This window comes from Struthio camelus, chromosome 22, assembly GCF_040807025.1.
Source record: "Struthio camelus isolate bStrCam1 chromosome 22, bStrCam1.hap1, whole genome shotgun sequence".
NCBI classification, from domain to species: Eukaryota; Metazoa; Chordata; class Aves; order Struthioniformes; family Struthionidae; genus Struthio; species Struthio camelus.
Window position 1 is genome coordinate 7,179,965 of NC_090963.1, and position 22,710 is coordinate 7,202,674.

General features: G+C 46.2%; 1 protein-coding gene across 1 annotated transcript in view; it reads right to left on the bottom strand.

The window, feature by feature from the left end:
• Positions 1-19,024: 19,024 nt before the first annotated feature.
• Positions 19,025-22,710, bottom strand: part of BARX2 (BARX homeobox 2) — a 79,047-nt gene continuing 75,361 nt past the window's right edge. Inside the window, exons 3-4 of the mRNA XM_068916553.1 lie at positions 21,631-21,715; positions 19,025-20,382 (exon numbers count right to left, since the gene is read on the bottom strand). Of these exons, the coding sequence (XP_068772654.1) occupies positions 20,131-20,382; positions 21,631-21,715 (337 nt within the window). The 3' untranslated portion in view covers positions 19,025-20,130. The remainder of the gene's footprint in view (positions 20,383-21,630; positions 21,716-22,710) is intronic.

Sequence of the window (22,710 nt, forward strand, 5' to 3'; positions counted from 1 at the left end):
AGCTGAGCAGGGGCTGCGTCCACCCCCTTGCTCCAACAGCTTCAGTTAGGTCCTTCCCTTGGAGCACAGCTTTGGAGGAGTCATTCTCTCTTCCTTCACCTTCACTTTTCTCATGAGTTTCTCTGGCTCTTGCCCGTTGAGGCTGCAAGCTCCTGGGGACCAGAAGCTTGTAACGATCCACCACTCGCTGGTACAAAACCTCATGCCATGATCGCAGCCTTCTGACAAGTCTATGGATTATATGCTGTGGGAGGTCAAACTAATTACGCATGGTTTTGATGGAAAATAAGGTTTTATCCATCTGGCCTTTTATTCCCCACAGAGTGTATTTTTTTTCCATCGTTCTTTAAAAGATGTTCTAAAATAAGACTTTGAGTATCTGGCCTGGAACCTGAAGTAGTTCGGTGTGAAAGTGCTCTGCAGTGGCTGACCAGGGATTGCTACCGGCTTGCTTTGTGTCTCTTCAAAGCCCTCAGATCTTCCATGGCACTTTCCAGCCACAATGTCCTGAAAATGTGTCCCTCTGCCCACCAACGGGAACATTTTCTGGGGTGTTAAACCAAAGCAGAAAGCACCTTTAGGGGGGTACACTAATCCTACCCTGGTCCCTCCAGGGAACTGGGCAAGAACAGTTCAGCCGCTGTCCCCAGCTCAGCTTGTTTAGGACCTTTTTGCTTCCCGCCGCCCTCTGGAAGGCAGTAGCAAGTGCCAGCCGCTCACTGCTCTTTGCCGGAGTGCACACTCGACACGCCATGGCTTTCCAGTCCCATCAGGCTTACGTGCTTTGTGCCCAGCTAAGTCACCATCACACCCAATGCTCGTGGGGAAAAAAAAAAACCCAAAAACCAAAAATCAACTTGCTCATTCTGTTTCCTATCCAGGCAGCGATTCCAGTATAACGGAGCCATATGTATATGTATTTGCATGTGCATATGTATAATGCTCCCACCGGCCGTGGCATCGCCGGCATCGAGGGCCCTTTCCCACTGGGTCCGAAAAGGGGACCGAACGATGACCGCCTCGAATGTTTAATACTTCAGCTCCTCCAAGCTCGTTACAGTCCTTGCTCCCATCAAAACAAACGGATGTTGGGTAGGTTTGCTTGAGGCCTGGGCCTAAATCTCTTTCCTAGAGGCCGCCTATCTTCCAGAAGACGAGGTACTTTTGGGAAGCCCATACGTGTCTTTGCTGATGAAAGACATGAGAAGAAAAATCGCACCGGACATGCAGGGACGGACCTCTCCGGTGTCGTGCCGGGAGGTGCCAGCGCGGCTCTGCGTCCCTCGCGTGCTCCCGAGCGGTTCTTCCCAAATCCTTCGCCCAAAACACAGAGATTATCAGTGCTTTTGCCTGCTCCGGTTCTCTTGGCCTCCTCACCCTTGTTTGCTGCCTGTTGCAATGCTCTCCGCTTTTCGGGGAGGTGCGCGAGGGGGAGCAGGGTCTCACCCCGCTGGCTGCCCGGCTCCCGGCGCTGCCACCCGAGCCCGTGGGAAACCTGCAGCCCAGACTTGGGTTTTGCCAGCGGACGTGGCTTTCAGCGCAGCCCAAATACTCACAGAAAGAGACTGCTGCCTTTTCCTTATTATTACTCTATACTAAAAATACCCAGCAACAAACACACTAGCGTTTCGGTTGTTTAGCTTTGCTTTGTTTCCCCAACAGAAAGCATCGATTTTTTTTTTTTAATTTTTTTTTTTCCCCCCCAGAGGGAAACAGGAACTAAAGACGCAACGGGGCTGAAACGCCATAAAACTTTCAGAGCGGTGGGGGAAAAAAGCTGGATGCGTAAGGAGCCCGGGGAAAAATACAGCCGGAGAGGGGCAGGGGCCTCCCTCCACCCCTGCTCGCCCTAAAAACCAGCGGAGCGAAGCGCCCGTCCGCCAGCGCGCGGGGCTACGTGTGCTGCCTGCGCACTCTTCCATCACCTTTATGGATTCCCACCTTCGGCCATAGCTAAACAGCCTCGCGTATCGACCATCACCAGACTAACCGCCGTGCCATAAATCCTGACCCTAAGCTGTCGTTGTTCACGGGAGAAAATGGATGGTTTGCTCCGCGCCCGGAGAAGCGGCCGAGCGAGGAGCCCCCCGCTCAGGCTGGTCCTCCTGGCTGCCTGCCTTTCCTGCCCGCTCCGGCTTGCCGGCGGGACGCGCGCCGCCTGCGGATTCAGCCGTCCGGGAGCAGCCAATAAACCTGTGCGTTACCTGTTTCTGGCAATTGATATTATCTCGATGTTATCCATTTCTTTAAGGACGACTCAAGTTGGAAAACGTTGCCACCCGCCCCGTCTCGGCCAGGTCTCCGTTCCTCGCCTGCAAAATGGAGACACGAGCTGTTGCTCGCTCACCCGGCTCGGACTAAACATATTATAATAGACCATCGGGGTGCCAGAAATGATAGTAATTGGGGCTAAAGCTCATCGAGACAGCAGGCTGGACCTGTGTGTGTGCAGCAGCTGCAAAAAAAAAAAAAAGTCCCTTGCGAGTGACCCAGCGTAGGTTCGGGGCGCGCAAACCCGGCGGGGCTCGAGCCAGCCCCTCGCGCTGGCTTTGGGGCAGCTGCCACGGGAGGCGATTCCTCCCCTCTCAGCGCTCCTTCCTTAGCCCGGGCGCCTTGGAGCCCTGAGGGAGGGCAGGGGCTGAGGGCAAACATCCGTTTCGTAACAAATTCTTGTGTCACCTTCTTGACAGCACCTTTAAGCGCTGCGTGACGCTCAGGAATGATACGGCCTCCGCGCAGAGTTCAAGCACGGGAGCGTTTCCCCTGCCGAAGAGCAGCAGTAATCGCCGGAGAAGAAATCCGGTCCAGCCCTCGCCGCTGGCGGCCGCCGCGCTCCTCTAGCATGGGACACGTCGGCCGGGCAGCGCGGTGCCCTCTCCCTCCACGCGAGCGGGAACGGCTGGCTGCTGTTGCATTGTGGAAGAGCGTTAGGCTAGCTGCAAGCAACCGAGCTAACACACCGTGCAGCATTACCACCGGCCGGCAGGGACGGCGTGCCCGACCTTATACGCTCTCCTCATCTACCGCAAACGCAAAATGAAACAGGTCGAGCTGAGCTGGAGCGAAGGTGAACGCAGCCGTGGCTGGTCCGGCAGCGTTGGCTCTGCCGCGGGACGCAGGGCCGGCGTGAAGAGCGGCTGCCCTGCCGCGCTGGCCTGGTGGCTGAGGGTTTGACCGCCGAGGCTCCCCCGCGGCGCTCCTTCCCACAATCGTTAGCCCGAGCCCAATAAAAAGCCGCGGTGCTAAATCCCACGGATTAAAGGTTTGACTTGGCCAAGAAGCAGCAGCTTGGAGAGCATTAATTAATGTTTGCATGTGGTTTTTACCTTCCCCTTCCTTTTCCTTCGCCCTTTTGCGCAGCTCAGAAGATAACAGGTGGCAACAGTTTTCTCTGCCGATGCCAGGTTTCACTGGCTAAGATCCTCCTTTCTCCTCTCCAAAATTTATGTAACTGTTTAACACATTGGCTAACGATCTGTACAGCCTTCCCCGTATCTAGCTACGACTGAAGGCTCCCCCCATCCCCCAGCAGTGGCTTTTTTTTGCAAGTAGAGTAGCTAACGTGTGTAATTGTGACCTTTCTTTATAACTTCTTTGGGTCACAGATATTCCTTGTTCATGAGATGATCCTCTGGCAGGGAGGACAGAGGACCAAATACCGAATCCCTAGCCAAAATACTTAGCGGGTACAAATGGCTCCCTGCTGATTTATGCCAGCTGAGAGTATGACCCTACTACCTCTCTAGGTTTCTATATAGCACTAAAGTTTCTGGGCTGCGCTTGAACGCAGTAATTTTAGCTAAGAAAAAATTTCAAGCTTCTGCAACAGCTGAAAACCATGAGAGGCTGCTTTCTTCTCCTTCATCAACAAAATACATATTGCCATCTTCTTTTAAAAAAGGCAGGAAGATACCCTCATCAGCTACCTGACGAAGCTCCTGAAGCTGTTAAAACCGCATCCCTTTATGGCTTGCCGCTATTTTTCACGCTCAGCCAGCAGTGAGGACGCAGAGCAGCAGCAATGCTGTCTGCAGGCGAGAGCAGGATGGCGCTGGGCACAGCGTCCCCGCAGTTCGTCACCCGGAGGTGCCTTTGCACTGAAAAGAGGAGAGGCTGAGGTGCGGATACAACGTTCAGGTTTGCACACAGAAGCCACACAAAAAAAAACGGTACTTCAGCTGCAAAGTCGAGGCCTCCAAAAGTGGGAATGCTGGAAATTAGGCGTTGCGAGAAATCTCCCCTAAATTCAGCATCTAGTAGGCTAGTCATCCTAAGTTCGTTTTCGGATCAGTGGGAGATATAGGCATTTCCAGGGAAAATAAATATGTTTGGCATCTCAGTGATGGTTTCTCTACAGCCAAGCGAGAGCTTGGTAGAAGTAGACTGGATGAAATACAAAAACCTTACGCAATACCAGATGCCCTCTTTTCTGCATTTTCTATCATTCCAGCCTGTTTTACAGAGCTAAAGCAGCCTATCCCTCCCCTCCTTTCCTGCTGTCACTCATCTGCTTCCCCGAGCCCACTGTGCAAAGTCTGGCAGGGACAGGGGAGAGGAAAGGGCTAAAGCCTGGAGGAGAAAGCCTGGTGCCGGGCCTCTCGCACGGCAGAGCCGGCAGTTCAGCGTCATCCGTTCCCCATTCACCGTAAATTCATGTATGATGACAACAGCGCTGGGCTCAGACGTAATATAACACAGCCGGCGCGGACCAGTGCAGAGCCCCATTTTCACTTCCCCTATAACACAGGGACAGGACTTCTCTGGCTTAATTTTAATTAGAGGAAGTTTCTTCGGAAGAGAAATTTAGTCTGGCTATCAATGTTTCCAGTAATGGAAAATCCACCATAACCCAGGCACGCTCTTCCATGGTTAATTAGCCTCACGTTGAAATGTTGTCCCTGCAATCTCCGCCATCCATTCTGTCCATTAGGGAAAATCCACTAGATTTAAACAACGAGATGCTTGTCCTTTCAACTTCTATATTCTAAATCATTTTTTCATACATAATTATAGTGTTAATTAAAAAAAAAAAAGCATCCCAAAAGACACTTAGACAGTGTTTTTCCAGCAGCTGCAATTACAGTTCTGACTCCAGAGCTATCAAACTCTTTCATAATCTACCTAGAATGCAAGTAAAAGGATTTTGGCACAGCAAGAAACTGTGCCCTATAAATAGAAGTTTTCATTCTAACAAAGCCATGTTAACTCTATCTCCATTCAAAAACATTGCATTCGTGCATGGGGGAATATTTCTATGTTTGCCAGATGGAATAACCATAAGAGTGAGTTATTATTACTCCATTAAGCAAACACAGATATTTCTCTCCTCTTCCCCTAAGTTCAAAAACCGAACAGAACATAACATGACTATTCACAGTCTGTTTAGCAACATCTTCTATTTTTAATACGCCGCCCATTATTATGCCAAACTACCCATAGCTCTGTAGAAAAAAAAAGGGAGGATAAAAATAGAATTAATTATAATCACCAGCAATTGTAGCAACCCTGGGCCCGATTCTGCTTGCGCTGACGGATACCGCGCAGGTACAAGATGACATGAGGGAGGGAGGAGGACGGAGGTTGGCGCAGCCGCAGCACGGACGGGCACATCTGAGAGCTTAACGAGGCTGCAGAGCTCGCCTCCGCATGGTGCCCATGAAACCCAAGAGCGCCGCAGGATCCAGAGCGTAATTTATGGGGATAATAATATCCAGGGTCGTTATGGCCAGTGGTAAGAAACATTTGGAAGGCGTATACGGTGTCAGGTACCAGGGTCGAGCCAGCTGTTAGAGGTTAGGAAAAGGGCCGTCGTGGCAGATCGCGCTGCATCTGCCTCCTGCTCTTCCTCACACTTTCCTCTGAGCCAGCTGGGACCAAACGCCGACACAGGCCAGACCAACTCAAGTCTACTCTGTTTGGACACCTCCTTTTCTAAATTACACAGTATGCCCCATTTCCACTTGACGTTGCAGGTAGCATTTAGCTGAGCAGAACAAAGTGGAGACAGTCCCAGCCAAGCTCCAAGGACATCTGCTTTTGCTGAATGTGCCGGGATTATTCATCCTCATGAAAATCAGGGTCTAGTGGCTTCATCTCAACTACGGCAATCAACTTGGCCTCAATCTACAGTCAGAGACATCTCCAGAGAGCAATTCCTCTCATTTCAGGGAGGCAGGACCAATAACCCTCAGGACTGCCTCTTTCTCTCCACTGGCTGTAAATGGAAAGGAGACAGTCAGCTCAGACTAAACAATAAACTTCTGGATGGTGAAAGGTAGATGAGAGGCATCCCACCCAAAGGAAGGGCTGTTGTAAGCCGCTGTTGTGCAGCGCTGCCTGATGGATAACACCTCCTCAAGCCCTGCCCCAGCCAAACTCTTTAGTTATAAGCTCTGAGAAGGCATACTAGGCCCACAGTCACAATGAGAATAAAAATGTCTGCCTTAATTATAAAAAAATGGCAGTACGAAGGTCAAAACCCTTCTCTATTCACTTCTCACATTAAAATTGTCAGTCCTGGAAGGCCTCATTTTCTGCATATCATAAAAGCAACACAAATTTGATAAAGTGATCCAGCTACCAACCAAAACCAGAGGAGGTTGTTGGAGATGGAGCCGGCAAAAGAGTGTTAATCATAGCCACTTCCACTGAGAAATCATGACGGCGTTTCTACTAAATCCTGGTCAAATTCATTGGTATTAACTCATTAGACTTAAGAGCATGAATGAATATGGCAATCTGGATATGGGAATCTTTCCTTAATCTCTGTCATTTCTTCTCCAGACATGAAAGCGCAAGCGGAGATAGATCAGGGACTCCTTCACACGCGCAGTCTCCTGTGGCAGCCTGGAGCGAGCCACGTCAGCTCAGCCCCAGCCCGTGAGTTTAAAAGCAGCTGAACAGTGAATATGAAAGGTGCTAGTGACTCCAGTGAACTTCAGACCATGCTTAAATCTGCATAAACCTACAAAACAGTAATATGAGCTGAGATATCTGAAGCCAGATGATGGCTTGGAGCACCAACTGGACAGTAAAGTTGATGGTGGCTTCCCTGGAGATGGGGCTGAAGACCCAGTTTTGGACATTAAGCCTGGTGGCTTCATCCCAAATCTCTCTCCAAAGCTGAGGTACAGCCCCGCAGGAAGCATTGTTAAAAGCATGTAAGCGATTTGGAGGCTGAGTCTATGGACTGGCAGCTCTGGAGGCCTTCGCAAACTCACCCTTAACCTCAGGACATGACGGGTGACACAGGACAGCGAGCTCCACCACAATGGTGGGCTTTCGTAATCCAGAGCCAGACCTGAATTTTACAGCTTGCTCCCGTCTCTGACTTTCACATCCTTCAGCACCTGCTGACTTCGGCTGGAATTGCAGGTGATTAAAATACTACCAGAAAGCTTGCTGTAATAGTTCCACATGCATCAAAAGCATAGGATTTCAGGAAAATTCATGTGAAACTCTGGCAAGATTTCCAGTCCAGTTCACAAGCCAAAGCCTTTCAAAGGAATTAAAATAAATTTCATATAGGCAGCTGAACTCATGTTTGTGGTCCTACTGCTATCAGACAGGATTCCCGGGTTTTGCACTCTTTCCAGCTCTTTCAGTGTCTTTCTCTGTCATTTTGAGACACGTGCTTCACCTCTCTGTGCCTTTAGTTTCCATATCTGTAAAAAGGGCACTTCACTTAATTTAGAAGTTTTGCACTACATCTTAATCAAGTAACGTCAGAAAAGCACTTAAAAATATGATCATGGTTCTTGTTTTCTTGATTTCACACTGTAAGAAGAGTAAAATTAAAGCTGATTGCTACAGAAAAGAAGCCTTTGTGTCTCATCTTCCTCCATCAGATTATGTTTCTAAGGTATGTTAAGAAATGAGACCCCATGGGGGTTAGTGGTGTCCATTTAAATCTCTCAAATACCTACACGCAAATATACCAAGCACACAAGGATTAACTCTAAATCTGACTGGATTAGTCAAGAAGCTTTGCACAGTGATGTGGAATTGCTGGAAAAAACTATATAAAATTGTCGTTTTTGTCAACTTTACAATACAACTTGATCCCCCGTGTATAATGAGCTGTAAGCCTGGCAATATCCCAGGATCAGGTGAAGAAAAAACTTTCACTTGGGAAAAAGCAGTGGAATTCACAGGGTCAGAGCATCAGAGACATGAGAGATGGGAAACCTGAGGCCACCTAGCTCACTCACTCAACACCAGACAGTCCCGACTGGCTGTGCTCCTGTGGCTTGTCCAGTCCTTCTTCAAATATATATTCACACACCTATCTATATTTTTAAATATACATATATATATATATATATATATTTATATATTTATACACCTCTGAGTAATTAAAGACAACTACAAAAGACTAGCAATGGTACCTTCAGGAAGAATGTAAAGGACATGATTATACATACAAAATAATATGAGCCAAGAGATGATCTTGGCCTGTCTTCTGAAGGCCATCTACTTTACAATACAAGAAAGAGGGGGACAATCCCCTTACAAGAAGTGGGGAGAATATTTAAGATGAAGAAAGCACTGTTTCATACAGGTCTGCCCTGGCCTGTGAGATGTTTCAGCTAAAGGTGAGGAGAGATGACCACTTGCGTTAACCTTGCTGGTCTATGCGCTGAACCACCAAAGCTGCCTCCATAGCCACGTGCGATGGAGAAGGGAGGGAATAACATAACCTCCGAGAGCGATCAAGGGAGAAGCCCAACTCTGACACCTGGAAAGTTTGTAACTCTGTGAACCTCCTGGTAGAAGAAAGGAAGCGCTGCTCTGCCCTTCTGCTAAGTATGGGGCAGAAATATAAAAAGACAGCTGTATTTTTTCGAGGTTAATCAGGGAGAAAGGTCAAAACTGCAGCCAGCTTCCCCGAACCAGGCTTGTATTCCATCCACAAAACTCTCCTCACTTTTTTTCTAAAAATGTCACTGCCTGGAACTGGTTGCCAGTGGCTGCATGACTGGCCATAGATTATTCATAGCCTTAATTAGCAGGTGTGTGACTGCCTGTTTAGCCACATTTTTAGATCTCTGGGCTTTTGCAAGCTGTCAAAAAGAAAGGCATTCTTTTAGGTAAAATACCACTGCAAAACAGAGTGACATTCAATTTGACGTGCGAGGATAAATTAAGGATGAGGAGACATTAAAGAAAACTGAGCGCCTTCATCACATGCCTACTTTCAAGGAGAAATGCAGCTGAGTTTCAGTTGATCTTGGCTTCTTCGCTGACCTGTAGCAGTAAATTTCCCCTCCTTTTAGTGTTCAAATAGTTTGTCAGTGAATGATCCCATTCATAAAGCGCTGGCAATGACAGTTCTGCAAAGCTAAATGGTACTTAACTGTACATCTAATAAATCTGCAACAAAAACAAACAGAGAGGAAGAGAAAAAACGACTAACAATGCCAAAGAACTAAACAAAAAAAAAAAACCTGGCAGGTATGAAAGGATATTGTCGTTAAAACTGATTGAAATGGTATTGTGCAGAATTGCTCACATTTCCTGCCCCCGTTTGGCTGACCTTTGAGTTCTCAGAGGGAAACGGGCTTGGCCGATCGCTGGAGCTCTGCAGTCAGGTACGGACATCGACTGTGAACGAGGCACATCCATCTCTGAGTCTCGATGCAGGTGCCCCTTGCTGTAACTGAGGATGTTCTGTAACGCTTATAAAATGTCTGATCCCATTGATGCTCCTAAATCTTTGGCTCCCACAAGACTTTCTAGCCACAAGCTCCATTTTACTGTTTTAGGAGTTGCTAGGCAAACATTTGGAGGACTTGGGAAAGGACCTCTCTGCTCGTGTGGGAGGCAAAACTTGCATTTATGAACCAGGAACCCTGATTCCACAGGGCAAGGTGAAGGTAAATACTCAAGACTGTGAAAGCAGGAATCAGATTTTGGGGGGAATTGGGGCAGAAAAGCTGGAATTACCACAATTCAGTAAGAAAACTCTCAAAGAGCTTAGAGTTCTTGCACGGCAAACAAGATGGTTATCTCCCTGGGTTTGTCACAGCCACCAACTCCAAGAGCACAAGTTTCAGTAAGTCAGTCTAGCCCGAGGTGGCACTGCTGAAATGTCATGCTTACATTGAAGAATAGGAAAGAAAATGTGATATAGAGACAAAGACTGAAAACTGACTTTAACAGCTGGCAAAATTTAAAAAAAAACCCTAAAACAAAAAACTTAAGGAGATAGAGGGAAATGGGACAGTGTGGAGAGATGTCTAGCAAAAGTTTGGTATGCCTAATCTCTCTCTTCGATAAGCTAATGGATTTTCTAGACAAAGGAAATGCAGTACACAGTACAGACTGTATTTGATATAATTCTTTATGAGGAAGTAAAAAGGTAGCTGACAAAAATGGGGTTTTTGTATGAGAGGGTACAGAAATGGCTAGAGATCAAATGAGAGCATCTGTATTCAAAGGGAGACAAATGGGCTCAAGGGAGTTTATCAACACAGTTGTTTAGGACTCAGAGTGAGATGAATTTTACCTAAGATTTTAATTAAAACCCTGGGCAGAAAGAGCAGGATTGAGCCATCAAAGTTTGCTGATGACAAAGAGCTGAGTCAGACTGTCATTACAAAAAAGGATTGTATATCCTGCAGGAAAACCGGGAGATCGCAGACTGGAGCGCTGGCAGTAGACACGGGAGGAACAAACCACGGGTGTGGTAATCAATAACTGAGCAATCCAGGTTATTCACTGCTAATGTGAACATAAAAAGTGCAACTGCAATTCCAAGGTGAGCCAGACAAGGTATTCCTGTTCAGGACAGCACTGCGGTGAGACCTTCTTGGGAATGGTGCATGCAATTTTCATCACCTAGCTCCAGGAAAGATAAATTCAGCCTGGGAAGGGGACAGCAAAAGGACATCAGCGTGCAGAGGGCAAAGGAGTTTATCTATCTCATGGGACAAGCCTCCCAGAGCCTAGCAGAATAAAAGCTATGGTGAGACATGATCCCTCTCTATAAATACCTGGGGACATAAGCAGCAGAGAGCGAGAAGAACTGTACGAGCTGGTGGACAAGACCACTCTAAGAAAAAAATTACAGCTAAGTGGGACCTAAATAAATATAGAGAACGTATTGAAAGCCTATCAGAGGAGTTAGATGCTGAAATAGCTTTCCAGCAGAGACATACAAAAGCTTTCGATTTGTTTTGAAATGGAGACTGAAATACTTATAAAAGGGATTGTATGACCTAACTGCTATTGCAACAACCTGGTCTTCCCAACCCCAAAAGCCCCTTCTTGTCCAAGCTTTTATCTTCTGCCATCGTAAGGGATCACATCTTGAGAAAGCCCCCAGCAATAACAGTGGAGAATCTCGTTGCATGGGACGGAAAAGGGACTATTTGTATCGTGTTTCACAAGCATCCATTTCCCAGTCTGTTTTTACTGTAACTACATGGAGTTTAATCAAACGAAGCTGTTAGGAAGAACAAGCAGGAAATGAAACCGACAGAGATAGGATCCTCCTAAGAGAACAGCGAGGCTCTCAGAAACACTTGGCGAAGACAACAGATTTGGCAACGCTCACCTATTTAGCTGGTCCAGATTTGTTTTCCAAGGCTAGAGCTTCGTATCAAAGGGGACATTACACACGAACCATCAGACACGAAGGAGGGCTGAGGCAGGGAGTGAGCAATAATGTAAGGTGAGACTGAGAGAGACAGAAGAAAGAAGCAGGCAGAAAGTTTCTTTGCTGGCAGCAGAACTTTAAAAAGAAAACCGTGGAAATGTAGAAAGTTTTCCTTTCCTGAAAGAAGAAGATCCTGTCTTTGCAAGTCCAACTGCTAGATTTACAGTGAAGAACTTGCAGCTTTGGAGAACCACCACTACGGGAGACCGCATGCGACACCCTCAGAGGAGCCTCATCTTCACAGGTGGGATCATCTGCTCCTTGAGAACCAGGGTCTCTCTTGGGTGTCTCAGATGTGAAAGCGAGGCACCCCCAAATCATTTCTGGCCATCTTGGCCCTCACTCCCAGGCCCGTGTCCCACACAAAACGCACACTGTGCTGTGCATATCAGGCTAAAAATCCCACTCAGCTACCTCAGGCTCTCCACAAATTGCTACTTGAACAGATGGACTTGATACTGCATCCAAAAGGTTGGCAAATTTGGCCTAATTCGGCCCAGGGCTGGGAGCCAGGGAGCAGGGCATTTCTAAGGAAAGGGTTCACAGAGACTCCTCCATCAGTTTTAAAACTGCTTTTATGAAAATGAGGATCGAGTTCATGGGCCTTTGCTTATCCCGAGGTGGAAACGTGGCACAAGGATAGAGGCAGGTCCTCAGGAAGGGAAATAATCAGCCACAGAGAGTTCAGATTTAGTGGGGAAAATGTTCGGCTGCCACTTCACAAATGAGTTCTCCCATCTCTCCTGGCAAGGGTTTACAACAAACGTCAAACCATCCTCGGCTCTTTGACATCTTTATATCACTGCTCATTATGGGTTACTTCTCACTGCACAAATGGATCTAATTATTACCTCGGGGGTAAATATTCACTCAGGCATACAAAGAATAAGGCAGGTAACTCCCCGTCTGGGCTTCTAATCCCATTATCAGACACCTCCTCAGCATCATTATCCTAAATAACATAAAATGAAACACCAGGGAAAAGAATACCATTGTATTTCCAGTAATGAGAGGCATGGATAGAAGAGGGAATAATTTCTCTGAGTCATGGTGCCCGCCCAAATTATAGCAATATCTCCATGCGGAGAGGCATATGATGTTACGGATTGACTGGGCTTGATTTTCACCCTGAAAAAATTCCTACTTGTAAATCCCAGCGCAAAAAGCCAACTCGGGTGGCCATGACGCCAGTTATTTTCTCTCCTGGAGGTTCGCAGAGAGGCGATGCTGCACGTCACTTTTCTGCAAGGGATGGGTCCCTTCAGCCTGGGAAATCTCCAGACTCGTGCTCCTCTGCTTATCCCACATCTAGCCAGGGATGGGCACAGCCCCAGAACAAGAGCTGCAACGTGGCAGCTCGTGGTTTGGGAGCCGAGGTGGGCACGTGAGCATTTAAGGCCTGGGAGCACGAGCGGATCGCGGTCCAGAGCTCCAACAATCCTGGAAGGTGCGATCCCCCGCTGCTGCGAGCGAGAGGCCCGTGGAGAACGGGGCAGACGCGGTGAGGCTCAAAAGCAGAGCAGGAATTACAAGTAACCAGAGCTGCCAGAAAAAGAAGGGAAATTCCCATTGCTCCTGGCAGGACCTTAAATGCCCAGAGCGCCAACACTCGTACCTGCATATGGTACAAACCAGGGTAGATGAAACAAAACTAGACTTGGGAAAAATTTACCTGTTTTCACTCAGCTTGGGCTATACTCTCCGAGAAGAACAGCTGTGAGCAAGAACCGCCCCCCCCCAACCCCAGCAAGTGACCTGTTTGTGCATTTCTTGCTTTAATGCACCACTTTCAGCTTGTTTGCTTCTCATTTAGCTACCAGACATCTAGGAGAGCCTATATGCTCCAGAGGTACCCAAAAAGCTCCACAGAGAGCAGCCGTGCATTTTGGCTTTAAAGAAGAACATCCTCTCTGAACATCAGCCTGCTACAAAGTATCTGAGAACCAGAAAAATCTGTGATGGGAAAGGAGGCTGCTGAAAACGTTCTCCTACTGGATCAGTTCTTGCATGACTCCTAGGAAGTAATGGACTTAAGTACATGCTGGAGCAGCTCTCAAACCTGCTTTAAGTTAATTCACTTGCTGCAATAGCCTCTCTGAGACTTTTCAGGGGGGCAGGGTCTCTTGCGTATAGGTCTGCCCTAGCCAACCCCACCGGCTTGCTGCAGGTCTGCAAGGTGCATGGAAACAGAATTGATCCACTGGGTCATCACAGCCCTGGTGTTACTAATGCCGGTTTTGCTTTAGCTCAACTTTTATGGCCCTCAGATGGGAAGCATAAAAGGCTTGAAACATTTTACTGATGTTTCATTGACAACGGTTTGGTTCCTCTGGGTTTATGCAAACATTAGAAGCACTTGCCCAAGGGCTGCCACAGCTTCCTCAGCTTTCGTTAGTGCTCTGGCACGCTGCTCGGCAGCCTTCGTCCCCAGGAAATTTTGGCTTCTGAAATTTATTTTTGAAAAGTTTGTTTCTCATTAATCCCTGCGGCGGGGGGGGGGGGGGGGAAGGGGGGACACCCTCCCAATTGCACGCATGCAGGAAGGTAGGCTGCCCAGGACCAGGCTGATTTCAGGCGCCTGTCTCCGTGAGTAACTCTATGAGTCTCAATTGTCTGACAGAACAAGAGCTCCGGTGTTTCCAGCAGGTAACGGACATGTCGGAACAGCCTGGAGGGGTTAACTCTCTCCACTGGCAATAACCGAGTAGTACACCTCTTCCCTTTTGGCACCTCTGGGTCCCAACAGCTATAAGAGGCCTCCATCCTAGCATGTACTACTGTGCTAAGGTATCATTTTTCCAGGGATTTGGGACAGCGTGTTCAAGGAGATGAACAACGTGGCGAGGAGGAAACAGAATTCATCTTCTTCTGCTAGGGAAAAGTGTCTTCAGATTTCCAAAGGGTTCAAATCCCTGCACTGAAAATCATCCTCGTGAACTTTAACTCTAGGACTTACGAGCCTAAAGCCAGTATTTAGTTACAGTTTCCCAGAGCAGAAGACAAGCAACAATTTTTTTTCAGTCATTTTAACCAAATCTCACTAGTTTGGGAGATCTGAATTGCAACAACTGTATGTTTGAGATGCGTCATTCTCGTCAACAGGAAGGCTGCTGTGCTTCAAGTCAGAGTCGTGCCCCCAAACCAGCTATTCTTCAGTCTTCTGTCTTTCAGAAAAACCCAGAGGATCCTGCCTGACGGTATCATACCTTGGGAAGAAAGCAGAGTGAGTTTCTTGCAAGATGCTCACCCCACCACCTGAGATTCCCAGAGATCTAGGCTTGACCAAATCTGTGGCTTTGTCAAGATAGAAATTTGCGCCCAAACCTTGAATCCTAGCCTAAATCTTCTCCATCTTTTCTTTACTCAGCTATGTTTTAATTTATAGAGTCTGAGAGGAAATTTGTGAAAAATCGTTCACTGTCCTTGCAGGTGCAGTTAAACCCCAGAAAAATCTCCCTCTCTACACAACCAGAGCTTGCTTTCTTTTTATCTTTCGTAATTAAAAAAAAAATTGTTGACTGTTCAGCAAAATAATTTTTCCCCCCACTGGTTCTTATTCTTCATGTAGTTTGCTACAGTTAAGTTCTTCTGCTTTAGCTTTTTTCCCCATCTCTTCCTTCTCCCCTCTTTTTTCACTCATTCCTTTCTTTCCGCCCTTTTCCATTTTGCTTCTGAAGAAGATGATGACGAAGGGAAAGGGGAACTGAAACCCACCCGAATACCAGATACCAGATTCCTTTTCATTTGCCTGGAGTTAAATGATTTTTTTTTTTTTTTTGGGAAAACAGGACGAAAGCCCATTCATCCTTGCTGGGACCTGGGGGGAACTTACCATTTTGCAGGATGAGCTCAGTGCTTTGCAAAATTATCTAAACAGTGGGTACAATAAAAGGTGGGTGCCAGCCAGAACTCCGGATATGAGCACTTTCTATCCCTGTAGGGGAGTTGGGATTTCAACATCAGGGCTTGTTTCTTGCTGTTAGAACTGGAAGTTGAACACCCCCGAACACCAGCGAGGCCCAAGCCCAAGGGCACATCTCTTACCAGGCTCCTCCGGTATGTGACAAGCAGTGCTAGGACAGGGGATTTTGGTGCCTGGCAGACAGAACTGTCACTAGCCTTCTATAAATATAATTGTCTTCAGGACCAGCACAAAGGCACTTGGAAAGCCCTTTGCTGCGACGCTCCTGATTAAGGTGAAGCCTGTTTGTGCGGACATGCTGAAAGCCTTCCCATCATTAAGGTCTGGCTCTTTCCAGGACTAATTCATACCCCAGGGTCAAGACTATCTTGGCCTCAATGGATTTGCAGATATTGGCACTCCGGAGCATGACCCAAGCACTGCTAGTGGGGACAGAAGAATTAACCAAGCACCAATGTGGCTTGAGACAAATGCCTGACTTGCACTTCCGCTGAACCTCTATCTCCTGAAAAAACAATGCTGAGGCCTTGCCAAAAGGTGCCATTTCAGTACTGGGGAGAACTGATCAAATACCATTTCTAAAGTGGGAAACGAGGCCAGGGGAAATCCTGCAGGGGGGGATTGCAGAGCTGCAGTTTTGTCTGCTCACTGGGAAATAACGTACATGTCCAAACTGACGAGAAGAGCCCAAGCAGCTCAAGACTAAAGGTGGTGCAGAAGTAACCACAGATCGGTACAAAACTCAGACACACAAGGTTTTGGCACAAAGACGTCCACAAGCTCCAGAAAAAGTCCCAGGTGACATGACAGAGCTCAATACTTCATACTGTCTGCAGTTACCTGGCGTCTTTGGACAGCTCTTCTGACAGGGGGGACTTAAGGGACACCTGCAGTGCCACCTTCCATCCACTTTGGGTCTCAGCAGCGTGGAGCAAATACAGCTTGTGGCCGCAAGAGCTGGGCATTGCTGTGGGACCAGCGCTGCCCTTAAAAGCGCAACTCTAAGAGTCTAGAAAAACCAGGTCTCTCCACTCCCACCTTGGAGCCTTCCCCAGCTCAGGCCAAAGCAGAGGCGTTCTTCAGCTCGCTGCGTTTCAGCAACGAGAAGAAAAAATAAGCGCAATGGAAAGAAGTCTTATAATGAGGAACTCGATCAGCTGCCTAACCAACAACGGCTGGGCTCAGTGTGGCCAAGTCTATCAGAATTTGTAGATATTTTCCTCCAGCTGCAGATGTAACACAGAGCAGATAAGTTTAGAAAGATTAAGCCAACAAAATAAATGAATAGTTTTTATCATTTATCCTCTGCTGTTCTCTTTCCATCCAGACATAGGTGTTGTGAATGTGCTTTCTATGAACATGCAGGAAGTTATCAGGAAAGTCAGTGAAAGTAATTCAGCATAAGCAAGTAGCAGAGAACATTTAAGAGAGCGCTAATTTTGCGTTTTAACAATTGCACTGAAAGAACAAGATACAAAGATTGCTACTCATCCGGAGGAGCAACAAAACTATCCTGAATGTCTCATGGACTCATTAAAAACTAGCCCAGACACCCAGGATATTGCATTTTTACCCAGATTGACTCATAAGTGATTAGAATGGGATTAAAAAAAAAATCATTGGAACTTTTCCCATTGTAAAGTGAGGTTGAGTCAGAAACAATTATTTTCATCTAGGACACAGGAAACATCATTTTGTAAAATCTTCTTTTATTCTTTGCTGCAAAGTGGCTAACTTCGCTTGCAATTTAAAACTTTTCTTCAATTTCTGAAGCTTTGTATTTTCATATTTCTCCTTTTCACTGGATATCACAGAAACATCACACACCATTTCCTTTTTGGGGCTGGAAGGTTTTTTTTTTTTTTAATTTTTTTAATGTAGAACTGTCCGAGTTCCTCAAATTAGACAAAGCTACTGGCTGTCAAAGGCCAGTAGAACAAATTTTGGCTGAAAGAAAGCCTATATAGTGGAATTACAAAAATTTCCAAAATGCTATGTTTAAAACATATTTCCAAAAAGTTTTGGTAAAATTCACTGGAAAATACTTCCACTTTGAACTTGGAGAAGTTAAAACATCTTTGATGCCTTTCCTGAAGGTCAGTTTTTTTATGGTTTTTGGAATGATCTGCACACAAAATTTGATTCAACGCACTACTCTGCATTCCAAATAAACCTCTTGCAGACGTTTTTCTAAACAAAGTCGTGAAAACTCATTAGATAAATTATTTCCAGTAAATTGCTCCCTTCAGCCTCGCTGAGTACCACTCCATTTAAGTTTTGAGATAACAGTGCTACTATCCAAGAACAATACAGGACAATTATGGATTTCATAGACCACCTAATCTAATTCCTGTATAAACAGGCCATAGGCCTTTTTTAAATTAAGCCCCATTGCAAATCCAACAGATATGGTTGAACTAAAGCGCAGCCTTAGGAAAAAAAAAGAGACATCCACAGATAAAGAATTTGCAACAACATTTTGTATTGTAACTCTGGCCAAGTGGACAAGTGCCAAATTCCTGTCCTTTGCCCCTTGCCTCTCCCTGTGCCTGTCATGAGTATGTCAGGGCTCTGTGGAAGGAACAACGGTTCAGAGATGGCCCCATTTCAATGCATTTTACCAGTAGAGGAAAGACCGTGTTGAAAAGGGAGGCTCTCAGCTACAGCAGGCAAGAGGGAAATCTGTTATCCCATTTCACCTTTCCGGGGCACATAGAAGAGCTAAATGTCATAAAATGCCTGGCATCCTCAAACCTGGTGAAATTTAGATTCAGCTTGCCCGAATCTGGTGGCATTTGTTTAGATAGCTGTATATGCCCTTGCCGGTTGGTTACTGCGTATTAAGGACTTTGCGATACGCGGTGAGCGGGGCAATGTACCATCCCAGCTTCACTGAAGTCAGCTGGAGTTTCGCCACAGAAGCATTACCTGACACAGAGGCATTACCTGACACAGAGGCACGTGCTGCTCCAGTTAAGAGCTGTGCGGAGGTGGACTTCAAGTCTTCCAAACATGGTTGAGCAAGAAAATGGGGAGGAAAAAAGAAATCCTTTCCCCTACACCTACCACCCCTTGGATAAGTTGACCCTCAGTGCTTTACTCGTTACCCCCAAAAAAGGAATACTAAAGTCATCTTCACAAGGTCACGCAGACCCATTTATTAGCTGTCCAGATATACCAGCAAGAGGAGAGGTGACAGAAAACAGCAGCACCACCAGTGCTCTAATCCTGCCACGTTCATCTGCACCCACCGACACGGCAGCGTTAACACTCCTCACCTACCTGCGCAAGGTGCTAGGAAGGAAGTTTACACAGTGCTTCCAGCACAGAAGCGTTACGGAAAGTTTGATGAACTCCCATTTTCTGCAGGGTTTGATAGAACGGAAAAAAACCTAGCCCAGAAAAGTCTCCTGTCTAGCATTCTGAAAGAGAAACAACAACTGTTGTATTTATATATTTCATTTTTAATTAAAAAATAAAGGTTATCTTAATACATCTTTTGCAGCCTTTGGGCAAAATACACCCTTAACAAGACTTTATGAAACATGATGCACATCTATTCTTGGCACACATCTTAAAAACAAATGCGAACTTTCTTCGGCAACTTCTTAAATCCATCGTTCTCCCAAACCCTGAAAACATTTAAATGCTCTTTAAAAAAAAAAAAAAAAAAAAAACCACCTACAAAAATTAGACACGGGCCCAAAGCAAAAATCCCAGATCCAAGCATCCCAAAGCTTTTGGAGCAGACTCAAATCCAAACCCTCATCTCATTCGAAATTTTATCCTGGGTCACTGCAAATTCACTGACACAGCACCCAACAACCAAGAGATACGAAATCTGAACACCACCCCGGGGTACGAATCTCGCTTTGGAGGCTTTGATCTTTACACTGGGCCAAAGCCAACCCATGGGTCTGGGCTCTTTCCTAAAAATGTTTAAGTTGGGCCCATCCCTAACAGAAATAAGTGCTGGTTAAATGAGGAAAAGGTGCTGTCCGAGCTCCTCATTTCTTAGCAGTCCCGGATCTGAGACCGGACTAGGTACTCTGTCCATTTGCACTACTTTAAAAGGCAAGGATAAAATCAAGCGAACACACTGAACCCTCCAACACAGTCATAGCACTACACGTTGCCTCCTGCAGCATGGAAGGAGCCCTGGCCTTCTCCTTTATTTGCCAGGGTCCGTCTCAGGTTTCTAGACGCAGTTTGCTCTGGAAACACGTCAAGGCCTCCATCACTCTCCATGGGAAAGGCTTACACACACCGCCGGGGGGAACAGGTCCTCACCGCTCACACGGGATGTCTTGGTTCCACCGTAGCATGGCTGATTCCCAAAGGCACAACGTGACCAAGCTTTCGACTCATACACAAGGTCTACATATATATATGTGTGTGTGTGTGTGTGTGTATTTATATATATATGTACACACACACAATTACATACATATTTAAATACACACACACACACATATATATATATTTGGTTTGCATTTTTCTCTTTTCTCTTTTTCACTTTTCTTTCTTCTTTTTCCCTTTTCTTCCCCTTTTAACTTAATGGTGTAGTCTCCTCTGAGGAGGGCTCTGGTATATGGTCTGGAGTCTTCTCTGTCTCCAAAGAGACTCCTGGCTTCTCCTCTGTTGATGTAGGCTCCTCAGGGGCTTGAGACCCCTCCAGCTCCTGATTCTGAACCTGGCTGTTCATTTTCTCTTCTGCTTCAATTTCCTCCGAGGTGGGAATGGAGTTTTTCTTTGGACGGCCTTTGGGCTTTGTGGGAGCTTCCTGCCCACCTTTCAGCACCTGGAGCAAAAAGATTTGCGGACAAGATCAATCTGAACTCCACTGCTGTGAGACATCCTTTAGGTAACAGGATTAGGACCAGCCTGGACCTCAGAGTCCAGGCATGAATTGGGCACCATTTCAGCCTGATAGAAATGCCCTGCATCCATGGAGTGAGTTCACCCATGATTTCATATAAACCATACGAAATACAAACCCCATCAGGAAGGACACTCCAAATTCTGGAGGTCTCTAAGTCAGTTCCTGCAGCAGGCCCAAAAGCAGTCCAGGTATACAGTCCTCAAGACTATAAACAGAGAAGGTTTTTATGCAAAATTCAGCTCCTTTCCTAAGGAGTTGTTCTAGTCAAAGCCCAAGTAACAACAGTCATAAACCTCAGCCGGGATTTCCTCTTTCTACCTGTTCTGCTAGCTCCTCTTTGGCTTCTGAAAAAGCCTTAACCTTCTCCCCCCCCAATAACACCTGCATTAAAAGATGTGAGACCCATCTGATCTGTGTAGAAGAGAGAGTCTGTCTTTACATCTAATTCCCTCTCCCTTCACACCATCACTACAGCACCAGGACACTTCCATCCAGAAGTCTTGCCCGAAGCCACGCTCAGATTTGTTTTAAGAGGTGCTAACTTCTGCAGCTCTGACGTATATTGAGAAATGCAGTTCTGATGCAGTCCAAAACTGCATCTCTTCTCTCAGGTAGGAATCCATAAATATTTCTATGTCATAGCAACGTGGTTCCCAACAGGCCTTACTGGACAGTTGTCCTTTCCAGAAACATTTTAACTAGAAAAGGCCCATAAAGCTCTGACTATCTGAAAGAGACGAAAGGAAATACGAAAAGTAAGGATTAATGACATTAGCTCTCCAAACTGCATTGGTTTCTGTGGAGCAATATCATCCTTTTGGTCTATACATGTAACAAATTCTGTAAGCATTAAGGTCACAGGAATGCCAGATATGCAGCAGGAGACTTTTTGGTTCTTCCCCCGTTCTGTTTCACCTTCTTTCGCTCCTTTGCTTTGTATTCCTCCTACTGCCTATGGTTCCTCCAGTCCACCACATATTCTGCAGCGTAAGCTTTTTTTTCCCTCATAGAGGGGAAAAAAAGTATGTTTCTCAGCAAAGTGAGCAAGAATAAAACAAAATTCTTGTGTAAATGGACACAGGTCATTTACACTACACTCAGTTTCAAAATCTGTCCCTTTGAAAATAGTTTTTAAGGACCACAGACAAGTGGTAATGAACCACTTACCATTTTCTTCCACTTCATCCTACGGTTCTGATACCACGTCTTCACCTGGAGCTGAGTCAGCCCCAACGATTGAGCTAAGTCCAGCCTAGGAGACAAGACAAACACTGAAATAAGTTGACCGAAGACAAAAAGAGCCCAGATGTCAGCTTTGAAACTATAAGCACATACAACAGCAGAATTGCCAGAAAATATGGTTATTTCCTTCTCCAATCTGTTGTTTTCAGTTCAGAGAGAAGTGGTAAACCACTGTGAATTTAGGATGCAAAGACGAATGCTCTTATGGAAGAAGAAAGAATATTCTGATGTTCGTCGCACTCACGTGGGAAATAGGTTACCCCATCGGTCCTTGCTTCTCCTCTGTGACCACTGGAGAAAAGGAGCAAGACCAAAAGTTTCAAAAGTTTGTCTGCCCTGTTTGAAACGCAAGACCATGGTACTCTGCTGACACTCCGCATTTGTATTTGAAGCAGAGAACTACCAGCACACAACATCCCTGAAAAACAGGTCTACGGTGTCTGAAGCAAACACGTGAGAACCAAGACACCCAGCATCAGTCTGCCTTTGAAACTGTTGATCTTTGTCTCATACTTCATCTTCTCTATCTAGAGAATGAGGATTATGATACTTTTTCACTTCTCAGGAAATTATGGTACATGTAAATCTATTAATTTTGAATGCATTCTGCTATCACACGCAATTCAGAAATGCTTAAAAACTATTTGCACGTTCAGCTTAAGGGTATATGTGGCAAACAGCCCATAAACCTGATTCATCCTCCACAAATCCCCAAACTGTGGAAGTTCACCTGTAACCGTTCATTATTTCTATTTAGAAGCCAGGATGTGAACCAAATTCAGCCCAGAGTAATCCTTTATCTTACCCCACAGGTGACAGCACTATGCATCTGATGGTGTTGTAATGGAGTTGCACAATGGCTGGAGTTGGAAGTTCTCAGCAAAGCTGAGCAAGTGCTGTGCCCCACTGCGTCACGCAAGACCTGCAGGTGGGACAGCTCAAACGCAGAGTCACATTCCAAGGTGTTCTGGATTGCGTGAACTTTCTGGCAAATATTTCTCAGCC